At 39.6% G+C, this 25,297-nt stretch overlaps 3 protein-coding genes and 1 long non-coding RNA gene across 4 annotated transcripts in view; all 4 read left to right on the top strand.

Annotated features, from left to right (window-relative positions):
• The first annotated feature begins 8,011 nt into the window (after positions 1–8,011).
• LOC131315737 (crocetin glucosyltransferase, chloroplastic-like) lies at positions 8,012–9,833 on the top strand. The gene has a single exon (XM_058344932.1). It carries the CDS (start codon positions 8,289–8,291, stop codon positions 9,687–9,689), a length of 1,401 nt encoding a protein of 466 aa, XP_058200915.1. The 5' UTR covers positions 8,012–8,288; the 3' UTR covers positions 9,690–9,833.
• Positions 9,834–11,350: 1,517 nt separating this feature from the next.
• LOC131315731 (crocetin glucosyltransferase, chloroplastic-like) lies at positions 11,351–13,158 on the top strand. Its single transcript, XM_058344930.1, has one exon. It carries the CDS (start codon positions 11,528–11,530, stop codon positions 12,980–12,982), a length of 1,455 nt encoding a protein of 484 aa, XP_058200913.1. The 5' UTR covers positions 11,351–11,527; the 3' UTR covers positions 12,983–13,158.
• A 352-nt stretch (positions 13,159–13,510) lies between these two features.
• LOC131315735 (uncharacterized) lies at positions 13,511–16,527 on the top strand. The gene is made up of 4 exons (XR_009196879.1): positions 13,511–13,793; positions 14,013–14,070; positions 14,196–15,221; positions 15,542–16,527. It is a non-coding gene; the product is annotated as an uncharacterized LOC131315735 (long non-coding RNA).
• A 5,148-nt stretch (positions 16,528–21,675) lies between these two features.
• Positions 21,676–25,297, top strand: part of LOC131315727 (receptor-like kinase TMK4) — a 4,057-nt gene continuing 435 nt past the window's right edge. The window contains exons 1-2 of the mRNA XM_058344925.1: positions 21,676–24,093; positions 24,960–25,297. The exon at positions 24,960–25,297 is cut by the window's right edge and continues 435 nt beyond it. Coding sequence (XP_058200908.1) covers positions 21,804–24,093; positions 24,960–25,297 — 2,628 coding nt within the window. The 5' untranslated portion in view covers positions 21,676–21,803. The remainder of the gene's footprint in view (positions 24,094–24,959) is intronic.

Here is a 25,297-nt window from a genome sequence, read left to right as displayed (position 1 = left end):
TTGGACCGAATCTAGCTTCATTCTGTCCAACTTTAACGATAGCTCATCCAACCGCGTCTCAAGACCGTTCTGCTCATTCACTGAAAACTTACCGGAGCCTCCCGGTCCTTGATTTCTCATAGCTTGGTCACCCGGATCAATGTATTGCCAAGTTTGAGCTCTTTCGGCCAAAGCATCTAAGAATTCCCAAGCGGCGTCGGGGTCCTTTCCCATAAAGTCACCGCTCCCCATAGTATCCAAAAGCTGCTTAGATTCCCGATCACAACCCAAATAGAAATAGTTGATCACAAGATACATGGGAAAATTGTGGTGTGGGACAGCTGCAAGCAAATCCTTGTAACGCTCCCAATACTTGTAGAAAACCTCCCCATCTTTTTGCTTGAAATTCTGAATTTGATCCATGAGGAGCTTGGTTCGGCTGACCGGGAAGAACTTGGTGGTGAACACATCTTGCACTTCCCCCCATGTGAGCAAGGAGCGGGGCTTCAAAGAATGGAACCACTGCTTAGCCTTGTCCTTGAGCGAAAAGGGAAATAGCTTCAGGCGAGCTTGATCTAGCTGACCCGGCCCGGTCACAAAGGTGCTAACGATAGTTTCGAATTCCCGAATGTGGGCATAAGGATCCTCCAATTCACGCCCCCGAAACTCTGGGATAACCCGATGGTACTCTGGCTTGAAAGCAAACGCATTGGCGGCAGTGCAAGTAGGAATGGTTATGGGGGAGACATGTGGACCTCTTTCTGGCGTTAAATAATCGCGCAAAGTGCGAGCTGCTGGTTGATCTGCCATTGGGCTTAATGGAGGTGATAGCTCGCGAGATGCAGATCGATGTAGCCGATTCGATAAAGGGCTACGACAGATATTGAGCATACAACCTGCACAGTCCAATAAAGCAGACTAGAGGGGCTATGCCGCCGCCTCGTTCACAAACAGTCTCGTGGGGTTATGCCACCACCACGGCTATAGAAGCAATAATAAATATAAAGTAAAAGGCAATTGATGCTCGACTAGCTTCGTTAAACCTCAAGTCGAATTGGTGGCTCGGTTAGAGGTATCCGCTAAGCCGAGCTCAAAGTACACAAAGGTAAAATAAACGGAGTACTTACAATGGTTTGTCGATCCTCCAAATAAGCTATAAAAGAACTCCCCGGCAACGGCGCCAAAAATGCTTCGCCTTCAAACCTCGCCTTCAAATATAAGGTTGAATACCCCAAGCGTAGGGCTAGGTCGTCGGTAGCATAATATCCGGAAGTCCGGGATCGTACCCACAGAGAATTCGAATGTAGCTTAATCGGATTGTAGGTTTTATAAGGTGGATTGTGGCGTTTAAGACGGCCAACTTGGTTTTGCTTTGAAACGATGAAAATTGCCAAGGCAAAAGACTAGGAAAACGCCTAATTAACTTAAAGGAGGCAAGTCTAGGGATCGTCTAACCCTTGACTTAAGCCGTTACCGGTTCTCAATATAACTTAGGCGAGAGCCACGACCGCGTGCTCACGCCCGGAGAATTTAGCTTTAACGACTACGTTTATCAAAAGAGGTGATTAACTGGAATTAAATCAACCTATTTTTGCTAATGTATCTAACACGTAGGGGGCCACGAGCCCTCGGTATGTCGCTTGCCAAGACCGCTTGACTAAACTTCATACCAAGGAGTTAACACGCCTCGCTTAGACCAAAAAGGCTAGATTAATGAAATTCCGAAAACCAAGATTTTAAGCCCGAAGGTTTGAGAACCAAATAACCACCTAAGTCCTCGGGAAAGATTACCCCGAGACTTGGCCTATCAACTACTCACACATAGCTAAAGCATGGAAGAAAGCATAAAAACGAGACATGACTTTTAACCGATAAAAACGAAAACAAACTTGATATTATAAAAGATCTAGTCCGTAAGAACAACTTTAATAAACGAGAAATTAACAAACGAGAATTACTTACTTGAGTTCTAAGAGATTACACTAGAAAAGCTTGAAAGAACATTAATGGAGGAAAAATTAAAGCTAATAATTCCCTAGATAACAAAGGGGAGAGAGGAGACCCCTATTTATACACAATGGGTTTCTCTCTCCTCAAATATCTAAAAACATACTATAAATGGCAAGTATTCCATAAATGGAAAGCCCAAAAAGCAACAAATATCTGGCTGGAAGCTCTCCGTATCGATACAGATTAAGCAAAGTATCGATACCACATCGTTAAGCTGAAAAGGCCAATCTCCCGTAACAATCCCGTATCGATACAGATTATGGCCGTATCGATACGGGACTCTCTGCTTGGAAAGATAACCAACGCGTATCGATACAGCGCTTAATCCGTATCGATATGCAGAGCTTATCTCTGGTTCTTCAAGCCAGCCTCCAGAACTTGGCACCCGACGGCTGTTGGCTTGCCCGATGCTCTTCGCCTTCGTTCTTTGGTCACTTTGGCACAAGTTCCACCGAGCGATGAGTCTTGAATTAACTTGGGGGTTGACTTTGCACTCAAAATACGCCTTTTAAGGGCGTTTTGCCTGAAACACTAAACAAACTACCTTACGAGCAATATCGACTAAAAACGACAATAAAAGCTAAAAGCACTTCTAACTAACGGACTTAAGCACCACGATCAAGCAATCTTAGGTGCGTATCACTTGCGCTTTCAACAGTCACCAGATAATTCACCTTGTAGAACTTGACGGTATCAAAATTTGACTGATGAGTATAATTTGGTAGAAATTACTTGAAGTGTCTCGTACATTAATTTGGTGGGCCCCGTTTTGCTTTCTCTCAAAATCTTCTGGTTTAAAAAGAAGGTAATTTCAAACTCAAATATAACAAAAATAAAAAATAATTTTTTAAATTTTTTTGCACCTTTTAAAAGATCTCAATTAGATCTATATTGGTAGAAAAAATTATTTGCGTCAACACATAATTTTTTACCTTGAAATTATCTTCTTTTTCCTAAAATCTTCTTTTTTTAAAAATGGAACGCCACTTACCCTTTCTGTTTTCTTGTCAAACTCATGTAAGAAAGAGGAGAGAAGTGTAAAGAGAAAAATTAAATAACAAAAATAAAGTAAGAGAAAACAAAAGCAAACAGCTCCCCTAGCGAGAATCAAACCACATTAGATCATATACTAAAACCAGTGGACAAATGTGTTATATGTTTTTCTTTTATCCGCAATACATTTATTAAGGAAAACTTGGCAAAGGATATATTATGTTGGGGAAAAGAGGAGGCCAGGAAATCCAATCAAAGGTTGGATAAAAATAAAATCAGAAGGGACAAATGGGTTATGTCACACATTTCTTACTTGGATCCATCTCAAAAAACACGTACCCTCTTAGTCCCACCTTTATTGTACTTTAAAAATAAGGAAAATGATAACGTCAAAACTATTTTTGTTGGTGTCAAAACTCTAATGAATAAAAAGCTTGTAGCATGTGACAGTTTTGACATTATCACTACCGGAAAATGATAATGCCAAAAATATTTTTTGTTGGTGTGAAAATTCTAATGCACAAAAGACTTGTATTATGTGCAGTGTACAAAACTTTTATGCATTATTATTTTTTTACCAACAAAAACAATTTTAATATTATCCTGAGAAACCTTATTCTTAATCAGGTGGGTCATCACCAGCTAGCTAACACTAGTTAATCAAATAAACCTTGTACAATGTGGAGTATCTTCCAAGGTAGCCCAAATATATTAAAAAAAACAAAAGGTTTGCTCAAATGGGTCTTCACCTATCTGCTAGCTAACACTAGTTAATCAAATAAAAAAGATTTTATAATATATATATATATATATAAAATCAGGTGTACGGGCTAATTTCAAAAGGTATATATGCATGCTGCATGAGTTTAATATATATAAAAAAACAAAAGTACTCACTTCAAGTGAACTATATATGCTGCACGCATTTCTTATATGGAGACTTAACCAAAAAAATTTCATATTTTAAATTTTAAACTTCAAGAACAAACATCTTTTGCAATCAAACATAGAGACAAATGTGTTTATGAAAGCGTCTAAAACTCTAAGGTACCTTATGAAAGTACCTAAAACCCAAGAATACCCCATATATGAAAGTGCTTAAAATCCAAGGTTACCCTATAAAAATACCTAAACCACTAAAACTCTATTATAGGAAAGTGTATCCTAAAACCCTATAAAAGTGTTTAAACATATATTTTGGCCTTATGACTAAAAAACTCAAAAAATTAAAGAACCTCCACTAAAATTAATTTTGCTGACATCCTTCTCCTAAATAAAAATTATTTTAGTGCCTTTATGGCTAATTTTCTCAAATTGGGCATGCATTATTGTCCAGGTATCTGCAAATTTGGAGTTATTGTCGTGATTACGTAGATGATGATGTATTCCTCTAACTTGTCGCATGTCCACTTGAATAGAACCCTGCTACATGTATCAACGGTTTCCGTAGGGAAATCATACCGAAGACCCCGCCGAGCCGTTTTCGGCCACCGAACGGCCGATCCAAACCGTCCAAAAATTCAAAAAAAAAAAAAACGAGGGGGCTAGGCGGGAATCAACAGCATCCGATGTGTATAGGGTGCTTGATCCAACCATCATTTTTTTCGTGTATGTATATACATATATACATATATGGTGTTTGGATCAAGCACCCTATACACATCGGATGCTGTTGATTCCTACAACGCCCCTCATTTTTTTTTTTTTTTTGAATTTTTGGACGGTTCGGATTGGTTGTTCAGTGGCCGAAGACGACCTGGCACGGTTTCCCTACGCCGTCGCTACGTATAGGATTTCTGCACTTGAATATAATGACAAGCATTAAAAAAAATAAAATTCGAATTTCTTTCAATCCCATACTTTACTACAGATTGGAAATTGAAGAAAACGTTTTCCCAGCTACCATAACATATTGTGAGAGATTCCGCAAGCACGAATAATTTGGGGTTTAGTCTATCAGGGCTCAAGTCCTCTCCATAACATCTCTCTATACCCTTTCATATTCTCCTTATAACTCGCACTCCCAAGCTGACACCGAGAATCGGAACTGTACATGTTCATCTCATGGAATTCACAGTTAGCTATGTCCGGAGGGAAAAAATTAAATTCATCTAACCTTTATAAATTTGTAAACAAATCACATTTTTTTGGTAAGTCGGGGCTGTACACTGGAATTACATTAGAATCATTTTTTGTAAGAAAAGTAACTCCACGCCAAATCCACACTCATGTTGCCTCTTCCACGTAACTTCATTCGAATGAACAATAAGCCCCCCTATTGAACTACAAGAAATTATGCGTTCGGAGACTAATTAAATCGTCACCAAATGCATGTTTTTGTTGCTAATAGATAGGTTGTCTCCGAAAGTTACCTAGTGATGACAATCTTATTGTTTTGTCACCTATAAAAACTTTTGGTAACGAAATCTTCTTGTTTCGTCACTTATAGTTTCGTCACCACTTTTTTTGTTAGCAAAATTACTTTTTCTTGTACTGTTTTTATGTAGCGCACAAATTGGTTTAGGACAGACACACACCTTGCGTCACCCAAAAAAAAACTACTCCCTCTGTCCTGATTTGTTTGTCCTCTTTTTGACTTGTACATGTCCCAAATTGACCGTCCAATTTCAAAATCAATAGATCAAATCATGTAAATTTCAAATCAATTGATAGGATTTGGTTTTCCTAATAAGTTGGAAATCCAAGATTGGACAAACAAATCGGGACGGATGAAATATAAGACAAGATGTTTTGTGGGCCCATAGAAAGTGGTGTGATGGGCCAAAACCCAAGTGGTTCGTTCAGCTCAAATGGGTGTACGTTTTTTCTACTCTTATCGGCCTCCTGACTTTTTACAGAATTCGATTTTTTTCACCCTCACCAAATGAGGGCGAACATTACCTTCACTCTAATTGGTTCTTTCCAACTTGTAAGTTTCATTAAGTATAACCATAACCGTTAGTCTTGTTATTGCAAGACTAACAAATGCGTAACTGATCGTTGCATAGAATGTTTGATGAGTCTGTAGGTTTTTTTTTTTTTTTGGCTGGATAAATTTTGAAATGCAAAAAAAAAAAAAAAAAAAATTATTATTGTGAATTGTTAATCAGGGCTATGAATTGTTAATTTAACAATGATAATTTCAAATTTTAAGTGTTAAATGTAAATTTAAACAGTTAATTATTAATAGTCTAAATTAGTAACTATTAACTAAAGGTGTTCATTTCACAATTAACAGTCCATCTGTCCTAATTTCTTTATCCAATCTTGGGTTTTCAACTTATTAAGGAAACCAAATCTGATTCATTGATTTGGAAATTTACATAATCTGGTCCATTGATTTTGAAATTGGACAGTCAATTTGAGACATGTATAAATCAAGAAGGGACAGAGTGAGTAATTAATAGTGTTCATTTAACAATTTACACATAATTCCAAAATAAAAAAACAGGAGCCTACACCCAAAAAAATTATATACATAATTTGACATTCAATATGATACTTGTTTGGTAGATTTTGTAGAGTAGATTTCAAAAATATATTTTTTTCAAAATCGGATTTGTAAAATAAAAGTTATACCAATTTTTTTTAAAAATATTAGATTTAAGAGAGAGAGAGAGAGAGAGAGAGAGAGAGAGAGTGAAGTTGTGTTATGGGATTAGGGGAGAGAGAGAAAAGAGAAGAAAGGACGGAAAAACGAACGTGGAGAGAGAGGTAAAAAAAAGAAGGAAAGTGACATGTGCATTAAAGAGAGAAAGTGACATGTGGGTAATCGGCATGCATAGAATATTAGTAAGACATGCACCTATTTGAGAAAGGCTCCGCTCAGCCATTAAAAAGAAAATAGGACCGGCCTGTCATTTTAATTTTGTTAATTAATTTTTGGAAAAATGACTGCTCAGAACGTATTTTGATAATTAATACACGCCAAGGACATGCTGAGAATATTTATTAATTTTGAAAATATTCTTGGAAGGTATTAATTATCAAACACGTACTTGGCCATCATTTTCCCTTAATTTTTTGGTTGAAGTTGCTTTGATCCTCCATTCCTTTTTCTAGTGAGCAAAGAAAGCGTTTGGATTGTCAAGATCAAGAGTATGCATCTTGAGCCTACACGGCCCAACTAAAAAGGCAGCATATAATGGCCCAAAGTCTAACATACGATATTTTAGCCAATCTTGAGCCATGTATTGGGCCAACAAGGCCCACTTAAAAATAACATAAAATGGCCCAAATACAAGCATATTATGTTCAACTCCTTTCGGGCTATTATGTTATTTTTTTCCTTCGCTCCGACTTTAATTGAACGGGTCATCTGCTAGTAGATGATAAGATTGTTCACCAGGGATACTCTAGGTGGGAGTTAACTAGTCCGGACACTTGAATTATCAAAAAGCAACCATGAATGTGTAAAAAGTAACACTATTAAGAATAGGGGAAAAGGTTTCCAACCAAAAGTTTGAAAATACAACTAGAGAGACAGAGTCCCAAACAACACCCAAAGGCCTAAAATGTCCAAATAAAAACAAATATAGCTCAAAACACCCAAAATGCCTAAAAAGCCCAAATTCAACAATAAAGATCAGCCTAAAAAAAATCCAAAACTAGCCCAAGAAATAGCCTTCCTAATCAAACAAAAACAAACCACCACCGTCAGTCTGCTGCCACCGAAACACCACCAGAGCACCCTATCGCCACGCCGACCATCAAATACGAGATTGGGTCACCCCATCAGCGCTGCAAAAATGAAACGCAAGCATACCAAACCATCACGGATGCAACACCAAGCCGTTAGGCGAGAAACCGGGTCGTTCAACAACGACCACGACAGGAGCCGATGCCAACCGCACCATCCTACCCATAGAGACCCACGCCATTAGGCATGATCATACTCAACTTATTTGGGAGTTCATGGAGGATCCTTTAATGAATTGGCAGTATATACATATAATTAATAAACCAAAACGTGTAGTGCCAAAAGCTTTCTTCTACAAGTCTATCCTCATAATCATGTCATTTTAACAACTCATAGTGTGCATAAACAATTCTGCTAAATTAAGAGTCGATCATTTTCATAAATACTTGGATGTTCTAGAATTCCACCAACTTTACACACACGAAATGCCCACTTGAACACAATGACAAGTATAATGAAACAAGACTAGTAACGTCATAGTGCCAAAATCCCTGTCCTTATATACAAACCTATACCCACAAAGACAAACTATGCCCACTTTCATTTCTTCAATTATAGATCGAGTAGGAAAACTCACTCAACACCTCCCCACGCACCGCCGTCAGTAATGGTGAAGCCCCACTTCATAATCGTGACTCTTCCTGCGCAAGGCCACCTTAACCCCTGTCTTCAACTCGCCAAGCGTCTCATTCGGATGGACGTGCAAGTCACCTTTGTTATCAGCATCCATGCTCAACGTCAAATTTCAAGAAACAACTTTCAAACCCCTGATGGCTTCAAGTTCGCCACCTATTCTGATGGCTACGATGAGGGGCGTAAATCCGGATACGATATGAATCACTTCTTTTCCGTAACTAGAAGTAACAGCTCCCAAAGGCTAAGAGATATCATCGCGACTAGCAGTGAAGAAGGTTGTCCAGTCACGTGTTTGGTCTACAATCTTCTCTTCCCTTGGGCAGCAAAGGTGGCACGCGATTGTCACATCTGCTCATCAGTTCTATGGATTCAACCAGCTATGGTATTGGATATCTACCACTATTATTTCAATGGTTATAAGGATGTCATAATGGAAAACTACAAAGACCCTTCATGGTCTATTGAATTCCCAGGGTTGCCACTGCTCCATGCTTGTGACCTTCCCTCTTTGTTATTTCCTTCAACCCCTAACGGCTACCATAGCGCATTGCCATTATTCGAAGAGCTGATACAAGAACTAAATGATTCAGAGGCTCAAATCCTTGTTAACACATTTGATGCATTAGAGCCCGAGGCCATGAAAGTCGTAGAGAAATATAAGTGTATTGCAATTGGACCATTAATTTCAACAGCTTTCCTGGGAAGAAAAGATCCCTTGGACACTTCATTGGTATGTGACCTCTTTCAGAAAACAAAGGACTATACCGAATGGCTAGACGAGAAACCCAAATCGTCAGTGGTTTATGTGTCGTTTGGAAGCCTTTTGAATCTTCCACAACCACAAATGGAAGAGATTGCCCGCGGTTTGTTGGAAACCCATCAGCCATTTTTATGGGTGATTAGAGCTAAAGAAAACGAAGAAGAAGAAAAGGAAGAAGATAGGCTAAGTTGCATGGAAGAGCTAGAACAACAAGGGAAGATAGTGCCTTGGTGTTCCCAATTGGAAATCCTATCACACCCTTCCTTGGGATGTTTCGTGACGCACTGTGGGTGGAGCTCTACATTAGAGAGCTTGGCTTCTGGGATTCCAGTCGTGGCGTTTCCTCATTTGTCCGACCAAAGGACGAATGCTAAGATGATGGTGGATGTGTGGAAGATTGGTGTGAGAGTCAGGGCAGATGAAGAAGGAATAGTTAGGAGTGATGAGGTTAAAAGGTGTATAGAGATGGTCATGAGGGGTGAGGAGATAGGGGAAGAGATGAGGAGAAATGCTAAGAAGTGGGAGGGCTTGGCTAGAGAAGCTGGGAAGGAAGGTGGATCCTCGGATGAGAATCTCAAAGCTTTTGTTGGGGAGGTTGGAGGAGATAATTAAGAGGAACTTTGTCTTCTTATGTTCTTTAGCTTTTTAATTAATAATTTCACTTTCACTTTAATTTTTTTTCGGTTAAGAGTTTCAAGCTTGTATCCCATTTTAATTAGATGTGTGATGAGTATCTATGAATTGTGCAATATTATGTTGTCTATCCCAGTTTAGCTATAACGTCGTATTATGTATAGAAAAGTGATTTTGTAGATCACAGTACAATTAGCTAGACAATATATATTGTATATGACCAAAATGGCCAACCCTGCACATTTGTCCAACCAAAGGTGGATCAAACCACATTAGATCATACTACTAATTAAAATTAGTGGACAAATGTTACACATTTCTACGTGGATCCATCTCAAAAAAGACCCGTCTTAGTCCCACCTTTATTGTATTTTAAAAATAATCAGAAACCTTATTCTTAAATCATATGTTCCAAGGTAGCCCAAATACGTTAAAAAAAATTAATACCAAATTAAAGTTGCTCAAATGGGTCACCTGGTAGCTAGCCAACACTACTACTTAATCAATTACAAATGATTTTTTTTTTTTTACATAACCAGGTTTCCGGGCCAATATCAAAAGGTATATATGAATGCTGCATGAGTTTAATGAAACAAAGTACTCTCCATCATTGAACTATACTCATGCATGGTTTTTCTTATTGGGCATGCATTACTGTCCAAGTATGCCTCTATTCTTGTAAACTTATTTTTCATCTTCGTTTTGTATGTTTTGTTCATCCTTTTTTTTTTTTAGATTCGCGTCATATTTTGTGGATTAATCACCCATCTCGACGAGAAGAATCTAAAAAGTATAAAATTATGACGGAAAGCAAAAAAAAGAAATGCAAAAAAAAAGTTCACTAGAGACTAAAAAGTACGTACAATATTAAACAACTATCTTATTTGTCTAAAGTGCCGTCTTATTTTGAAATTTTTTAACATCTGTCTATAATTATTCTAACTTGTCACATGACTCACATGTCACATGACTCACATGTCCACTTGAATATAATGACAGGCTTTAAAAATCATTTTAAGAACAGGTCAATTTTTTTATCCCAATTCGTCATGTCGAACGTCATATTGGCAAAATGCCAAAATCCCAGTCCTTAATATACTATTGGATATACTAGACTACACTGGTCTACAGATTGGAAATTGAAGAAAACGTTTTCCCAGCTACGTACCATGTAATTAACATGTGAGAGATTCCGCAAGCACAAATAATTTGGGGTTGAGTCTATCAGGGATCAAGTCCATCTCTATACCCCTCCATACTCTCCTTATGGCTCGCACTCCCGAGCCAACTCTGAGAATCAGAACTGTTCATCTCGTAGAATTCGCAATCAACTCCGTCCCGGGAAAAAAAAAATCAAATTCATCAAACATTTATGAACAATTTAAGTTTTTCGTCTCATTGCTTTTCATTACGTGATACAAAATAGGATTTGCCCTACATTTATAAATGCCCAATGAATCTGATTTTTTTCCTTGATGTAGCTAATTGCGAGTTCTGCTACATGAACAATTCTGATTCTCGGTGTTAACTCAGGAGCAGGAGCCACAAGGGCGTATGTAGAGATGGAGAGGAAATGATTCCATCCACATAGTGTCATTTTAACAACTCATGATGCACATGAACAATACTCAAGTTAGTTAAGTGTTATTGTCATGACTCAAAGTTCAAGTAATCCTCCAACTTCACACAGAAAATATCAGCCCACTTGAACACAACGACAAGGATAAACACCACTAGTTTTTCTTCCAATTCTTGATCTCTTCAAACGTCATAGTGCGAAAATCCTTGTCCTTGTATTAGTTGTATAGCAGAGTTTGATGAACATAACTCAAAAACCTCCCCACGCGCCGCCGCCAATTATGGTGAACCGCCACTTCCTAATCGTGACTTTCGCAGTGCAAGGCCACCTTAACCCATGTCTTCAACTCGCCAAGCGCCTCATTCAAATGGGCGTGCACGTTACCTTTGTTATCAGCGTGCACGGCGAACGTCGAATATCTAGAAACGGCTTTCAAACCCCCGACGGCTTGAAGTTCGCCACCTATTCTGACGGCTACGACGATGAGGGAATCAAACCCGGAGACGATTTGAATCGCTTTTTTTCCGAAACTAGAAGTAACAGCTCCCAAAGGCTTAGGGAGATCATCGTGACTAGCAGTGTAGAAGGTTGTCCAATCACGTGCTTGGTCTACAATCCCCTCTTCCCTTGGGCAGCAAAGGTGGCGCGTGATTGTCGCGTCCGGTCATCGGTTCTGTGGATCCAACCAGCCACGGTGCTGGATATCTACTACTATTATTTTCATGGTTATGAGGAGGTCCTTATGCAAACATACAAGGACCCCTCACGATCTATCAAATTACCGGGATTGCCACTGCTCAATGGTCGTGACCTTCCATCATTGTTATTTCCTTCAACCAACGGCCACTTCAACTCAGTACTGCCACTATTCGAAGAGCTGATACGGACACTCGTTGATTCAGAGACCACGCCGCAAATCCTTGTAAACACATTCGACGCATTAGAGCCCGAGGCCCTGAATGTCGTTGAGAAATACTATAATTTGATTGCGATCGGACCGTTAATTCCATCAGCATTCTTGGACAGAAGAGATCCCTTAGACGATTCATTTGTGTGTCACCTTTTTCAGAAAACAAATGACTATACCGAATGGTTGAACGCGAAACCTGAATCATCAGTGGTTTACGTGTCGTTTGGAAGCCTTGTGACTCTTCCAAAGCCACAAATGGAGGAGATTGCCCGCGGTTTGCTGGAAACCCATCGGCCATTTTTGTGGGTGATAAGAGTGAAAGAAAATGGAGAAGAAGAAAAGGACGAAGATAGGCTAAGTTGCATGGAAGAGCTAGAACAACAAGGGAAGATAGTCCCTTGGTGTTCCCAACTAGAAATCCTACCACACCCTTCCTTGGGATGTTTCCTGACGCATTGCGGGTGGAGCTCTACGTTGGAGAGCTTGGCTTCTGGGATTCCAGTTGTGGCGTTTCCTCATTTGTCGGATCAAGGGACGAATGCGAAGATGATGGCGGATGTGTGGAAGATTGGCGTGAGAGTTAGGGCGAACGAAGAAGGAATAGTTACGAGTGATGAGGTTAAGAGGTGTATAGAGATGGTCATGACCAGTGAGGAGAGAGGGGAAGAAATGAGGAGAAATGCTAAGAAATGGAAGGATTTGGCTATAGAAGATGGGAAGGAAGGCGGATCTTCGGATGTTAATCTCAAGGCTTTTGTGGAGGAGGTTGGAGGAGACTACTAGACGAACTTCGTCTTTTCGTTTCTTCATTTAGTTTGTTGATTTTTCTTTAATTTTGTTCTTTAGATGTGCATTATGAATTGTGCATTATTCTGGTGAAGCTGTTACTTATTGTTGGCTTTACTACCTCTTCTTTAATTTTAGTGGAAGAAAATCAACAAAAAAAAGGGCAAAACCAAGGCTGTGCATTTCGGACAGTAGCAGCAGCAGAAACGAGGAAGAAAACAGGGGAAATGGGGGCAGCTCTCTTGCTCTTTCTTTCATTGCATCATCTTTTAAATACTTGGGTACCTTACGCAAAAGAGTGCCTTACACAGATAATCCATATAACAAGGGAGGGGTATCTCACACAGTGCCTCAAAAAATATTCTTTTTCTTCCAATCTCAACCATTCATTCTACACAATTTAATGTTTCAAAATTGTCTCTCTCACAAACTAATTTTTAGTGGCATTTTAGTAAATATTCTGAATTTGTAATGGCAAAATTAAGAGGAACAAAACAAAGCAGCTCCCCATCTCTCTCTCGATTCACACACGCACACACACCCAGCTGACTCCTCTCCTTTCAAATTTCAAAATTCAAACACACACCCTTGGCTCAACGAAGACGTTCCATTGCAAATACCATCTCTCTCTCTCTACGCCGACCCACCAATCTCACTGCTCTCTCACCACACCCACCCACCAAGCTCGATCGAGTTGTGTTACGGCTCGAATGGCGGCGATTGGGTTCCTTCCCGGACTGTCCACAACCGAGTCGAATCAACTCGCAATTGAAGGGCAACTTTCGTCTTGGTTCGAAAATCACAGCTGGTAGGTCAATAACAGTTTGCAGCAATTCGGGTGTAAATCTAGGGTTTGATTAGAGTCTGATTTGTTGGTCTGGAGTAAAATAGTTCGAAGCTATTCGGGTGTGAATTTAGGGTTTAATTAGAGTCTGATTTGTTGGTCTGGGGTTGGATTTTGGTGTCAATAACAGTTCGCAGCAATAGATGTGTCCATTAATGTGATTTTTTCTCTTCTTTTTTCCAGATACAAATGGCATACATCCAATCAGTGCAAGGAAGATTATTATAGACTAAACAAAAAGGTAAGGGTTTCGTGTTTTTTACCTTTAATTTCTTTATCGTTTGATCAATTTTAATTTTGTTGCTTGTGTGTTTTTTTTCCCCAATAACTAGGGGGTTCATTATGCCAATTTTTTGTTGTCATTAGGAGATGGGTTGTCTGATGCTTCATCAGTGTGAAGCTTCATCCAGAGTGATACTTCTTTTTCATAATCCATGCCTTCCTTTTATGGTGTCATTCAGCCTATGTGTGGTGAATGTCAATAATTATCAATATTTAGGTTCTTGAGATGTTTTGTATGTTTTTATAGGTTATACTGCCTTTGCTATATTTAGAAGCAGGGAAAAAAGATTCTACGTGTTGCTATGTTTAGGTTCTTGAGTTGTTATATACAGATGTGTGTGATTTTTTGTTGTTGTACCTCTTTACTTATATTCTATCCCAGGAAAAACAAACATTCAAATTGATTTTTTCAAATGGTTTGCGCTTTTCTGGCTTCTCCGGCCAAATGGTGATCTCAGAAGTTCAAGTGCTTCTTTTGCGCACTTCAATTGGTGTTGGATAGGGAAACGTAATGCTGTGATTCATAGTGATAAGGCTCCAACTAGGCCATGCCTTTGTTTTCCGTAAAATACGTTCCGAGCATTTGTAAAATTGTAGCGTATTCGATGTTTAAGTTGTGTTCAAAGTATATAAGGAAAACAAAGAAGCAGCCTTGGCTAGGCTACGAAGGAGTAAATAAAAGGGTCATTAACGAAACGCATCCAAAGTCCTCTTGGACTTGATTGGTTTTTGATGATGGTACTTTTGTAGTTATTAATGGTACTTTTGTAGTTATTAGGAAATGGGAAAGTGCAAATGGTACTCAAGAGCAGGAATTTTTTTTTAGGGCTATAAGACTTTTGCAAGTAGTTATATGTGAAGAGATCCGTGTTTAGCACTTTTAGTAAAAATTGGAAAATGCCCTCAAGTTACAAAATTGTTGGAGGTAGTTATTTGCTTCATTAAGCCCAACTCAACATACTTCTTTATCTTTTCTGGAGGAGTAAAAGAAATTGGTACCAATTTCTTTCCAAAAGGTGGATAAATGATTTAAATGGTGTAACTGGTAGATAAGCAAATTGAGGATGTGCTGAACGCAAAAATCTACTCCACGGTCAAGTTTTGCTGGAGGTAGTTATTTGCTTCATTAAGCCCAACTCAACATACTTCTTTATCTTTTCTAGAGGAGTAAAAGAAATTGGTACCAATTTCATTTCAAAAGGTGGATAAATGATTTAATTAAATGGTGTAAATGGTGAATAAGCAAATTGAGGATGTGCTGAACGCAAAAATCTACTCCACGGTCAACTTTTGAAGACGTAGGATCTCTAATTTTCCCCTTGGTAGCTTTGATTTGCCTCATTCAATTTTTAGTACCACTTCCTACATAACTAATCAAGCATGAGATTTTTCAGTTTGTATTGAAAAAATATTGATTCCCAATTTGCAAGCCTACGCCTCTTATATGAGAGGGAACTTTTTGTTTGAGCAAGATCAAAATAGGGACGTGGCATTAAAGAGTTTCAAGAATGCCAGGTACTTCCCAATCCCTATCATCTTACATTTGCTGCTTTATAATGCGAAATGAGGCGACTGTGTATAAGTTATTTGAAAAGGACAATGGGAACGAAAACTAGAAATCAGGTTAAACATTTTCTCTTTTAATTTACTGGCATATCCTTTTGCATGTTTTGGGGGCTTCACCAAAATCTTTCTTCCACTTCTCAATTGGTCTTTTAGATTGCTGTTTAATTGGAAAATCTATCGAACTGAATTTTTCATAGATATATGTCCAAAATTCTATTCTGGTACCACAACATTAGGCCATACTTAAATAGAAGTAATGCTCTGCTTCCGTTGTTGGTTTTGTTACGATTCTTTTCACATGTTTTGTGTCAATTTTTTCACATGTTTTGTCCGTTTCATGCTTATTTTGAAATGATTGGTTAGAGTTGGGAGAAGAACTGGACTTTGGGGACGAAGACAACACTCCATTTTGCTTTGCTACGTTTTTTGGTTTAAGCTCAATGCATTCTGGACACTTTTTCTAGGGAATATTGTTGGGTTTGTAGCGTTCTACATTTCGATGTCTTGCTTTTCAGTTCCATTTCTTTCTTCTCTTCTTTTCCATATGGTTTCTTTTTAAGACTTGTGCCTGTGTGGGGGTTGAAGCCATACAAGAGAATCTAGCTAAGATGAAGCAGTTTGTGTTGAGCACGATCAGCCAATTACCTCAACAAGCAGCTGAAGTGGTGGAAATGACTGAATTGGATAGCATCTCCTGTGCTCCTTTGACACTAAGATTGCCCTGGAATCAATCCGTTTTGTGAATGGCATTTTTAGGTAGACTAATATGAATTCAAGTAGAATTTCAATACTGTTGCACTCCTCATATTTCAGACCTTTGAAGTTGAACCATTTTCAGAATTTCAATACACACTACTCGACCAAGAAAAAAAATTGCACTCTCCTTGCTAATTCATTTTCGGTGTTCAAAAATGTGTTGCGCCGTGCCTTCATGGCACGGGTCATCCGCTAGTTAACATATATAGTGTGGGAAAACTCAGAAATTGTGTACGGGCTCAACTTAAAAAGTCCAATTTTACGAGTAGATCACCGGATAACTCTCCTCGTTGAACTTGACAGAATCAGAACTTAACTATTTGGCGAGTATAGTTTGGTAGAAATTACTTCGATCAAATGTCTAATTTGGTGTCAATGTCTTTCTGTTTTCTTGTTCTGCCAAGCCAAACACAATAAAATAGAGGAAAGGAAAGTGCAAATAGAAAAAGGGAAAGACTACAATACACACCCTCCAAAATGTTATGAATTGTAGAGAAAATATTACGAATCGTATTGCTAAAAAGTTACGAATCGTATAAAAGTTACGAGATACACCAAAATGTTATGAATTATAATGAAAATGTTACGAATCGTACTGCTGAAAGGTTATGAATTTTAGAACAAAAGTTACGAAACACACTAAAATGTTATGAATGAACCATAAAATAGGTACATATAATATATCCTTTTAAGAGGTGTGTATTATAGATTTTTCCATAGAAAAATAGTAGCAGAAGAAGAAACAAATATTAAACTTAATTATTAGGGGTCATGAGTGAGCGTGCAAGAGAAAGGGATAAAGTGAGAGAGCTGGAGCATGTGAGAGGGGTCCAAGCTAGTAAAGAGGGAGAGTAGGCAGTTGGGAAGTACCCTGAACTGTGTGCCTTGTATTTGTCTTGTGTTTTGTATAAATCATGTTTATGTGTGTTTAGTGAAAGTATGGAGAGAGAGAGCGCGCCTTTGGGTCTCCCCCCACCAGCAATGGGAGGGAGTGTTAGTTGTGACTCCTGTGAGCGTGAGATTGAAATGTGCATGTAATTTGTATTTGTATTTCAGTTAAATGGTGAATAAGAGCAACACTATACACCATGCCGCAAACCAATAGAAAATCAAGTAAGCAGGAAGATGGGAAGGAGATCGAATGCCCCTTCCCGCTTATTATTCGGTAATATATACATGAAATGTAGTGTATAGGATTATGTTGATGTGTTGAATTATGTTTTTACCATTAATTGAACCTTGAACAAAACTAGAATCTGTTTTGAATTTGAAATAATGGAGCCGAACTAGAAAGCCACTTCACATAAAATGCATAGAAATTGTTACCTTCTAGATGACTTCTCGAATTAGTAGAAAGGAAGCCCTAGGGGTGAAACCGATTCGGTTTGATCCATTTTTTGACATTTTTTGAGCACTGAAACCAGTTCATTCAGTTTGAGCTATTTGGAACCATAACTGGACCAATTTGTATTCGGATTGGATCGGTTCGGTTGTGAAGCCCCATTTACATAGACCAGAAGAAAAAATTGCCACAAGTCAAATTATTGCATATGGGCCCATACCAAGTGGTGTGAGAGGCCGAAACCCTTGTGGTTCGTTCAGCCCAAATGGGTGCATGCTCTAGCTAAGCTTTACACATTTTCTTACAATTTAAGGGATAGCGGTTCAAATTTCAAAATGAAACTTGATAAGCAAAATAATATTGAGTTTTTTTCATTTATATCCCTCAAATTGTATATGATTTTCTACTTCATTATCAAACTATCAGAATCGTTTACTTCGTCCTCTAACTATTACAGTACATTGCAACCAATTAAGTCAAATTGCTAACTTCTGTTAACAAATCAAACCGAAAAAAACTCATGTGGGCAGCACATGCATGCCCTATTTACCACAACTCAGAAGGCACAAATGCCATTCCACATCAATCCACGCACAAACAACTCTCTCTCTCTCTCTCTCTCTCTCTCTCTCTCTCATACTTAGTATTCGACATACACAAACCCAAAACACGACGGACAACTCCACAAACCCAGTCCTTAACACACACAAACCCAAACTTCGATCGATGCAGATGAAGGCTTAAGAGGACTCTTTATTTCTTCAATGGATGATCAATTAAGGCAAGGGGACGAGATTACGCTGATTACCCAAACTATAAGTTGACACTCTTGTACTCAAAAAAAAAGTTGACACTCACATTTAAGTGGGTTTTCTGCAGACCCAACTAGAAATTACATAACATAGCCCAAATACAAGCATATGACATTCTAGACCATCTTGGACCAATGCGGCCCTACAAAAACAACATAAAATTGGCCTAATAAAGGCATACGATAAGTTAGGCGAAATACAAAAAGACCCAAGGCATCAATTAATTTAGCAAAGGGATCTGTACTTGTGGGCCTTTTGGTACTTTAGTTGGGATGATACTTAATGACAGTACCGGTTGTCCAAACAGAGACAAATTATGGGAAGGTCTTGCGACACCGCCACATGAATGTGCACAAATTGAAAAGGATGATGGATTGTTGAGTGAAGCTGATCAATAGTTTAGTTTTAAATGTAGAAATTGCGGAAGATGGTTTAATGGTTTAACGGGAATTTAAACCCATGAATGGAGCTTGAAACGTTAAGTACGTATACTTGACTTCGACCTCGACATAATTGCGGTGAATTTTCTTGCCCATGATTTGTACAATACATTTATTTTGGAGATACATCTGGATACATCGTTGGAATCCTTTTATCTCAATATAAATGTATTTGTGACTCGTCATGGAAGATAAGATTCAAATAATTTTTGACAAAATTAATTCTCGATAGGCTCCCTAAAACGTGGAAGATTCTGTTAGGCACTTGGGCAGCTCCACCGTAGTTTTAGAGGAGGTGGGGGCGTTGCTGTCCCTTCAAGGGGCAGCACCGTGCTGTTCTGGCCAAGAGGAACCCGTCCCGGTCTCGCTCCAATAATCGAAAATATTTATTTCGTAGAGCTTGTCGAGTAGAACAAGGGTACCAAAAATTAGCTTGATCGGATATCATTAAGTGCCTGAACGGATTATTTTTATCTTGAAAAAAATGGATCCGAAACACTAGATTAAATCCACTAGAACCCATTATTGGCAATTTATGTATTTTGATCAGACACTTAATAATATCTGATTGAGTTGATTTTTGGTATACTAGCTCTACTCGATAAGCTTTACAAAGTAAACATTTTCGATTATCAAAGCGGGTCCCACTTGGCCGGGATAGCAAGTTGCTGCCCCGCCTCCGGTTTCAGGGGCTTAACTGAACCCTCTAGATTCAAAATAATATACTAAAATTTTGCATTTTGTTACATATAATATTGTCAGCTAGATCATTCGTACGAAGTTAAAAATAAATGAAAGTTTACTTAAATTTGTGAGTGGGAGTAGATAAAGAAATAAATTAAACCAGACCCGAGGAATTTTTAGCCAAGATAAATTTCTTTATTTTATATATAGTGTAATGTATTATACATTTTTTGTCACCATTTAGTTGAAATCAAACAGTCGGCCCCTGCTGTTAGGCACAAAAATTGTATTCCAAAAATTATTTAATAAAAATGTATTGTCCGTACTTGTGCAAAGCGAGTTCAGCTCCCCCTACCCTGTGCTTTATACCCCACCAAACATGCACTTTTTGATGATTAAAAGAAAAATCACACTTTTTCCTGTAATCTCGTGATACACACAAAAGATCTAAACCCTTCATCTGTTAGCGGTCACACTGAAGAACATGTGAATAAGAAATAACTTGATAATTGATCCAACGTCAGTAGATTTGTTCGTATAACTACACTGTTCGCTCAAATTGATTTTTGTACACGTGCTATTTAATGTGAGACCTAAAAGGTGAACAATTTGAATATTTTTTATGAGCTCGGGATCAGACCAAACAAATAAGTTTTGTAAGGATGATCTCTCTCCCGATACCTAAAAGATGGCCAATTTCAATTTCCCTCCGTTCCAAATTGCTCGTTCCTTACGAAAAGATGAGCAATTTTCGGTTCGAAAAATTAAATACTTCCAAACATCATTTTTCAAGTTTATTTATACCAAATTAAAGTACTTCAAGAGCTCTTTAATATGGTGCAAAGAAATTTTAAAAATAATGGGCGAAAGTATTATTATTTTTTATCTCAAAATTGCAAGTCTTTTCGTAAGAGATCAACAATTTGGGACAGAATGACTATATGCTCTATGGTCCGAAGAGCCAACAATCAAATTTTAAAATACAGGTCACAATGGTCCACACACACAAAGTTTGCGCATAAATGTGAGTACATATTCAAGAGTATTTATGTGGGATCTGAGGTAATGTAGTACACCCTATATAGTGCACGTGTAGAGAAGCACACAACAGTCGATCTCATTAATTAACGGTTCACGTTAAAAATCAATTATGACCGGTAATAAATGATTCTTTTTTGTTATAATTAAAAATCATATCTCAACCATTCATTATCAAGATCGATAACCTGTGTGCATCCTGCAGGATGTCTTGCACTACAGGATTTTCCAATCCATTTATGTGTGTGTGAACTATCATTGTTCCATGATACAAATGGTAATTCAACCCGCTCCGATCGGGGTGAATTTTTGTTAAATTTTTCACATATCGGGTCGTGCGAAAATTGAAGAAACTAGGTGGGAGTTGGGTTGGGTCAGGAAGGCATTACCCCGTCCCGGTACTCGCCCCGAAATTATTTTATACATAAAAATCTATTTTTATTCTTGTATTTCTACCCTTACAACTTAAATATCACATAAAATTTTAACATTGCTTCCATTTTACTTTTAGATGGTAGATTTTGGGTCAAGTTATAACAATTATTTAGTGTACTTTTATTATTTGTGCTCAGTTATTTTGGAGTTTAGAACATATTGTCTTAATAAAGAAAAAAGGAAAAGGGGCGGGCAGGCGGGTAAATCCGGTACCCAATAGAAATGGAGGCGGGTGTATCCATATATTACCCGATCGGAATTTAGGATGGGGCTAAACTTTCAGGTTGTGTATGACAAAATTCGCCCCACCTCATTGCAATTCCATGAAGATTAAAAGAATAAAACTTTCATTGTTCCATTATATATATTCCCGTCTCATCACTGCGTATTGAATCTTTTACTTACCCATCACAAATACAGTAGTCTTCTAGTAAATGCAGTTGGTGATAGTGTAACCCTAGCAGGCGCCAGCCTAGCATTCCTCTCGAGGGGGAAAGCGGAACACATCCAAACACTCTCTCCTCTCTCTCTCTCTCTCTCTCTCTCTCTCTCTCTCTCTCTCGTACAAATTCCTATTCCGTCTCCTTCCCACCACCACCTCCCAAAAAAACCCCAAACAATGCTACCCCCCAACACCCTCCTCTCTCTCTCCTCCATCCTCCTCCTGCTCTCCCTCCTCCTTCCCCTCTCCTCCTCCGCCTCCTCCCCCGACGCCGCCACCATGACCGCCCTCCTCTCCCTCCTCTCCCCCGCCCCCTCCGGCTGGACAGGCACCAACCCCTGCACCTGGACCGGCGTCTCCTGCGACTCCTCGGCCCGGGTCACCTCCATCAACCTCGCCTCCAAATCCATCTCCGGCTCCCTCCCCTCCACCCTCAACCAGCTCTCGCACCTCACCTCCCTCTCTCTCCAGAACAACCTCCTCTCCGGCCCCCTCCCTTCTCTCTCCAACCTCACCTCCCTCCAGCAAGTCTTCCTCGACAACAACAACTTCACCTCCGTCCCGCCCGACTTCCTCGCCGGCCTCACCAGCCTCCAAACCATCAGCCTCAGCCAGAACGCCGGCCTCTCCCCCTGGACGATTCCCGACGAGTTGACCCAATCCAGCAGCTTGACAACTCTGTCCGCGAGCAGCGCCGGCATCGTGGGGTCCGTTCCAGACTTCTTCTCTTCTTTCCCCAATTTGCAGAACCTAAGGCTGTCTTACAACAACCTCACCGGGTCCCTGCCGCCGTCTTTCGGCGGCTCCGGTATCATAAACCTATGGCTCAACAATCAGCTCGTTGGGTTATCTGGAACAATTGATGTATTGAGCTCGATGACCCAGTTGTACCAGGTCTGGATCCACCAGAACTCGTTCACGGGTTCGATTCCGGATCTGTCGGGATGCACTGATTTGTTTGATTTGCAACTGAGGGGCAATCAGCTTACCGGAATCGTGCCGGCCTCTTTGATGGGTCTTCCTAAATTGGCCAACGTCTCGTTGCAGAACAACGAATTGCAGGGTCCTATGCCTGTGTTCGGCAGCGGGGTCACCGTTACTCTGGGGGGTACTAATAGCTTCTGCAGGACTACTCCTGGGCCTTGTGATCCCCAAGTGACTGCGCTTATTTCGGTTGCGGGTGCACTCGGGTATCCAATCACTCTGGCCGAGTCTTGGCAAGGGAACGACGCTTGTACTAGTTGGAGTTTTGTTAGTTGCGATTCGACTGGCGCGAATGTGACGGTTGTGAATTTGGGGAAGCAGCATTTCTCGGGTACTATTTCGCCCGCATTCGCGAATCTCACCTCGTTGCGAAGCTTGTTTTTGAATGACAATAACCTGACTGGTTCTATTCCGGAGATTTTGACTAGTTTGTCTCAGCTTCAAGTTCTCGACGTGTCGAATAATAATCTGAGTGGCCCGATACCGGTTTTTGGGTCTTCGGTGAAGTTTACTACCACTGGTAATCTTTTCCTTGGGACCAACGTTACCACTGGAGCACCACCGGGTGGAGGCACGAACTCAACCCCGACCGGTGGAAGTCCGGCGGGAACGTCGAATGGGTCTTCTGTTTCAGCAGGTATTATTGCTGGTGTTGTGATTTCTGTTGTGGTTTTTGTTGGTGTTGTTCTGTTCGTTTCTTACAAGTGTTATGCCAAGAAGCGACACCAGAGGCTAGTGAGGGTTGTGGGGTCTGAGAAAGGTTCAGAAATTGCTAATAAGAGTGCAGAAATGGCTAATAAGAGTGCTGTAGCCAGTGGTGCAAATTGGCACGGTGGTGCCCAAAGTGAATTACAGAGTCATAGTAGTAGTGATCGTAGAGATATGCCTGTTTATGAAGGTGGTAATGTGTCGATTTCGATCCAAATGCTTCGAGAAGTGACAAACAATTTCAATGAAGCAAATATATTGGGTAGAGGAGGTTTTGGAATTGTTTACAAAGGGGAATTACACGATGGGACTAAGATTGCTGTGAAGAGGATGGAATCCGGGGCAATGGGTACAAAGGGAATGAATGAATTCCAAGCAGAAATTGCGGTTTTAACAAAAGTTAGGCATAGGCATTTGGTTGCCCTTTTAGGTTACTGTATCAATGGGAATGAGAGGCTTTTGGTATATGAGTACATGCCACAGGGGACTTTATCACAGCATTTGTTCGAGTGGCGGGAACTTGGGAACTCTCCTTTTACTTGGAAGCAGAGGGTGACAATTGCATTGGATGTGGCTAGAGGGATTGAGTATCTGCACAGCTTAGCGCAGCAGAGTTTCATTCATAGAGATTTGAAACCTTCCAATATACTTCTTGGGGACGACATGAGAGCTAAGGTTGCGGATTTTGGTTTAGTCAAAAATGCACCTGATGGGAAGTATTCTCTGGAGACACGATTGGCTGGAACTTTCGGTTATCTTGCTCCTGAGTATGCTGGTAATTATACTGTCTCCTTTAACTCTTTTATACAAAGCTTCACTGAATTTGCATATGATTTTAAGATGACGACAATTTGAAACTGAAAACTAGACGTATCTAGTGTTCCTTTTTGCACGTATCTGCTCTATACACAATTACCTTCTTTCATGGATATTCCTCATATGATTAGAATTTTTGCTGCTGCCTATGTAAGGCTGTGTTTGAATTTTTTAAATATGAATTAGGATGAAGTACCCAGTCTCAGTTTTTTTACACTGTTGAAAAGTAAGGGTAAGACATAAGAGCCATACAGCAATTTCTTGTAGTCTTGTGATGATGAATTAGGGCTGGGACTAGGATCTATAGTCTTGAGATGATGCTATTTCTGAGGCAATTTCCGAAGCCCTGGTAGTTTCTTATAAGCTGCCATAAAGACAATGACATGCTGTTATCAACACCTTTGTCTAATTGTTCACGTCAGCGATTAGTTAGTAGCTTTGGTTTTAGCTGATCAGTCATTAATTCTCTCTCTCCTTCCCTTACTTCTTGTAGATTTTCTTTCCAAAATTTCCAAAGATCTGTTGCTTTATCCTGGCGATTTTGAAATCCATTGTTGATATCACTTGTTTTTCTGTAACGCTTGCAATTGTGTTGGTATGTCAACTGTCTGTGATAATCTGAACTTAACTAACCTTCGGCCTTTTTTGAATTTGTGCACAACCTTCTTTTCTTCTGTATTTTGTGTTGTTTTTTCGACCATTGGTGAGTTTGGTTCATTGATTGTTATTCTGAATTTTTACTGGTATTGAAACTACTTTTTTCCTCACATGTACTAAGTTAAGTTAGTTATGTAATCTACTGAATAAACTTTGGTATCCAAACAGCTACGGGAAGAGTGACTACAAAAGTGGACGTTTACGCCTTTGGAGTCGTTCTGATGGAGATAATCACCGGAAGAAAATCACTAGACGAGTCAATGCCAGAGGAGAGGTGTCACTTGGTCACTTGGTTCCGCAGGGTCCTAATCAACAAGGACAACCTTCAAAAGGCCATCGATCAAACCCTAGACCCCGATGAAGACACTTACGAGAGCATATCTAAAGTCGCTGAGCTGGCAGGCCACTGTACAGCTCGCGAGCCTTTTCAAAGACCCGATATGGGCCATGCCGTTAATGTCTTGGGCCCTCTTGTGGAGGAGTGGAAACCTTCTGGCAAGGAAGAG

Source organism: Rhododendron vialii, chromosome 2a, assembly GCF_030253575.1.
Source record: "Rhododendron vialii isolate Sample 1 chromosome 2a, ASM3025357v1".
Lineage (NCBI taxonomy): Eukaryota > Viridiplantae > Streptophyta > Magnoliopsida > Ericales > Ericaceae > Rhododendron > Rhododendron vialii.
The sequence above is the reverse complement of the archived record's forward strand: the minus strand, read 5'-3'. Positions and strand labels throughout refer to the sequence as shown.

What these genes read in the sequence shown, in the direction of transcription:
- LOC131315731 (XM_058344930.1), top strand. Translation starts at nt 11,528, where the DNA reads ATGAACATAACTCAAAAACCTCCCCACGCGCCGCCGCCAATTATGGTG.
- LOC131315737 (XM_058344932.1), top strand. Translation starts at nt 8,289, where the DNA reads ATGGTGAAGCCCCACTTCATAATCGTGACTCTTCCTGCGCAAGGCCAC.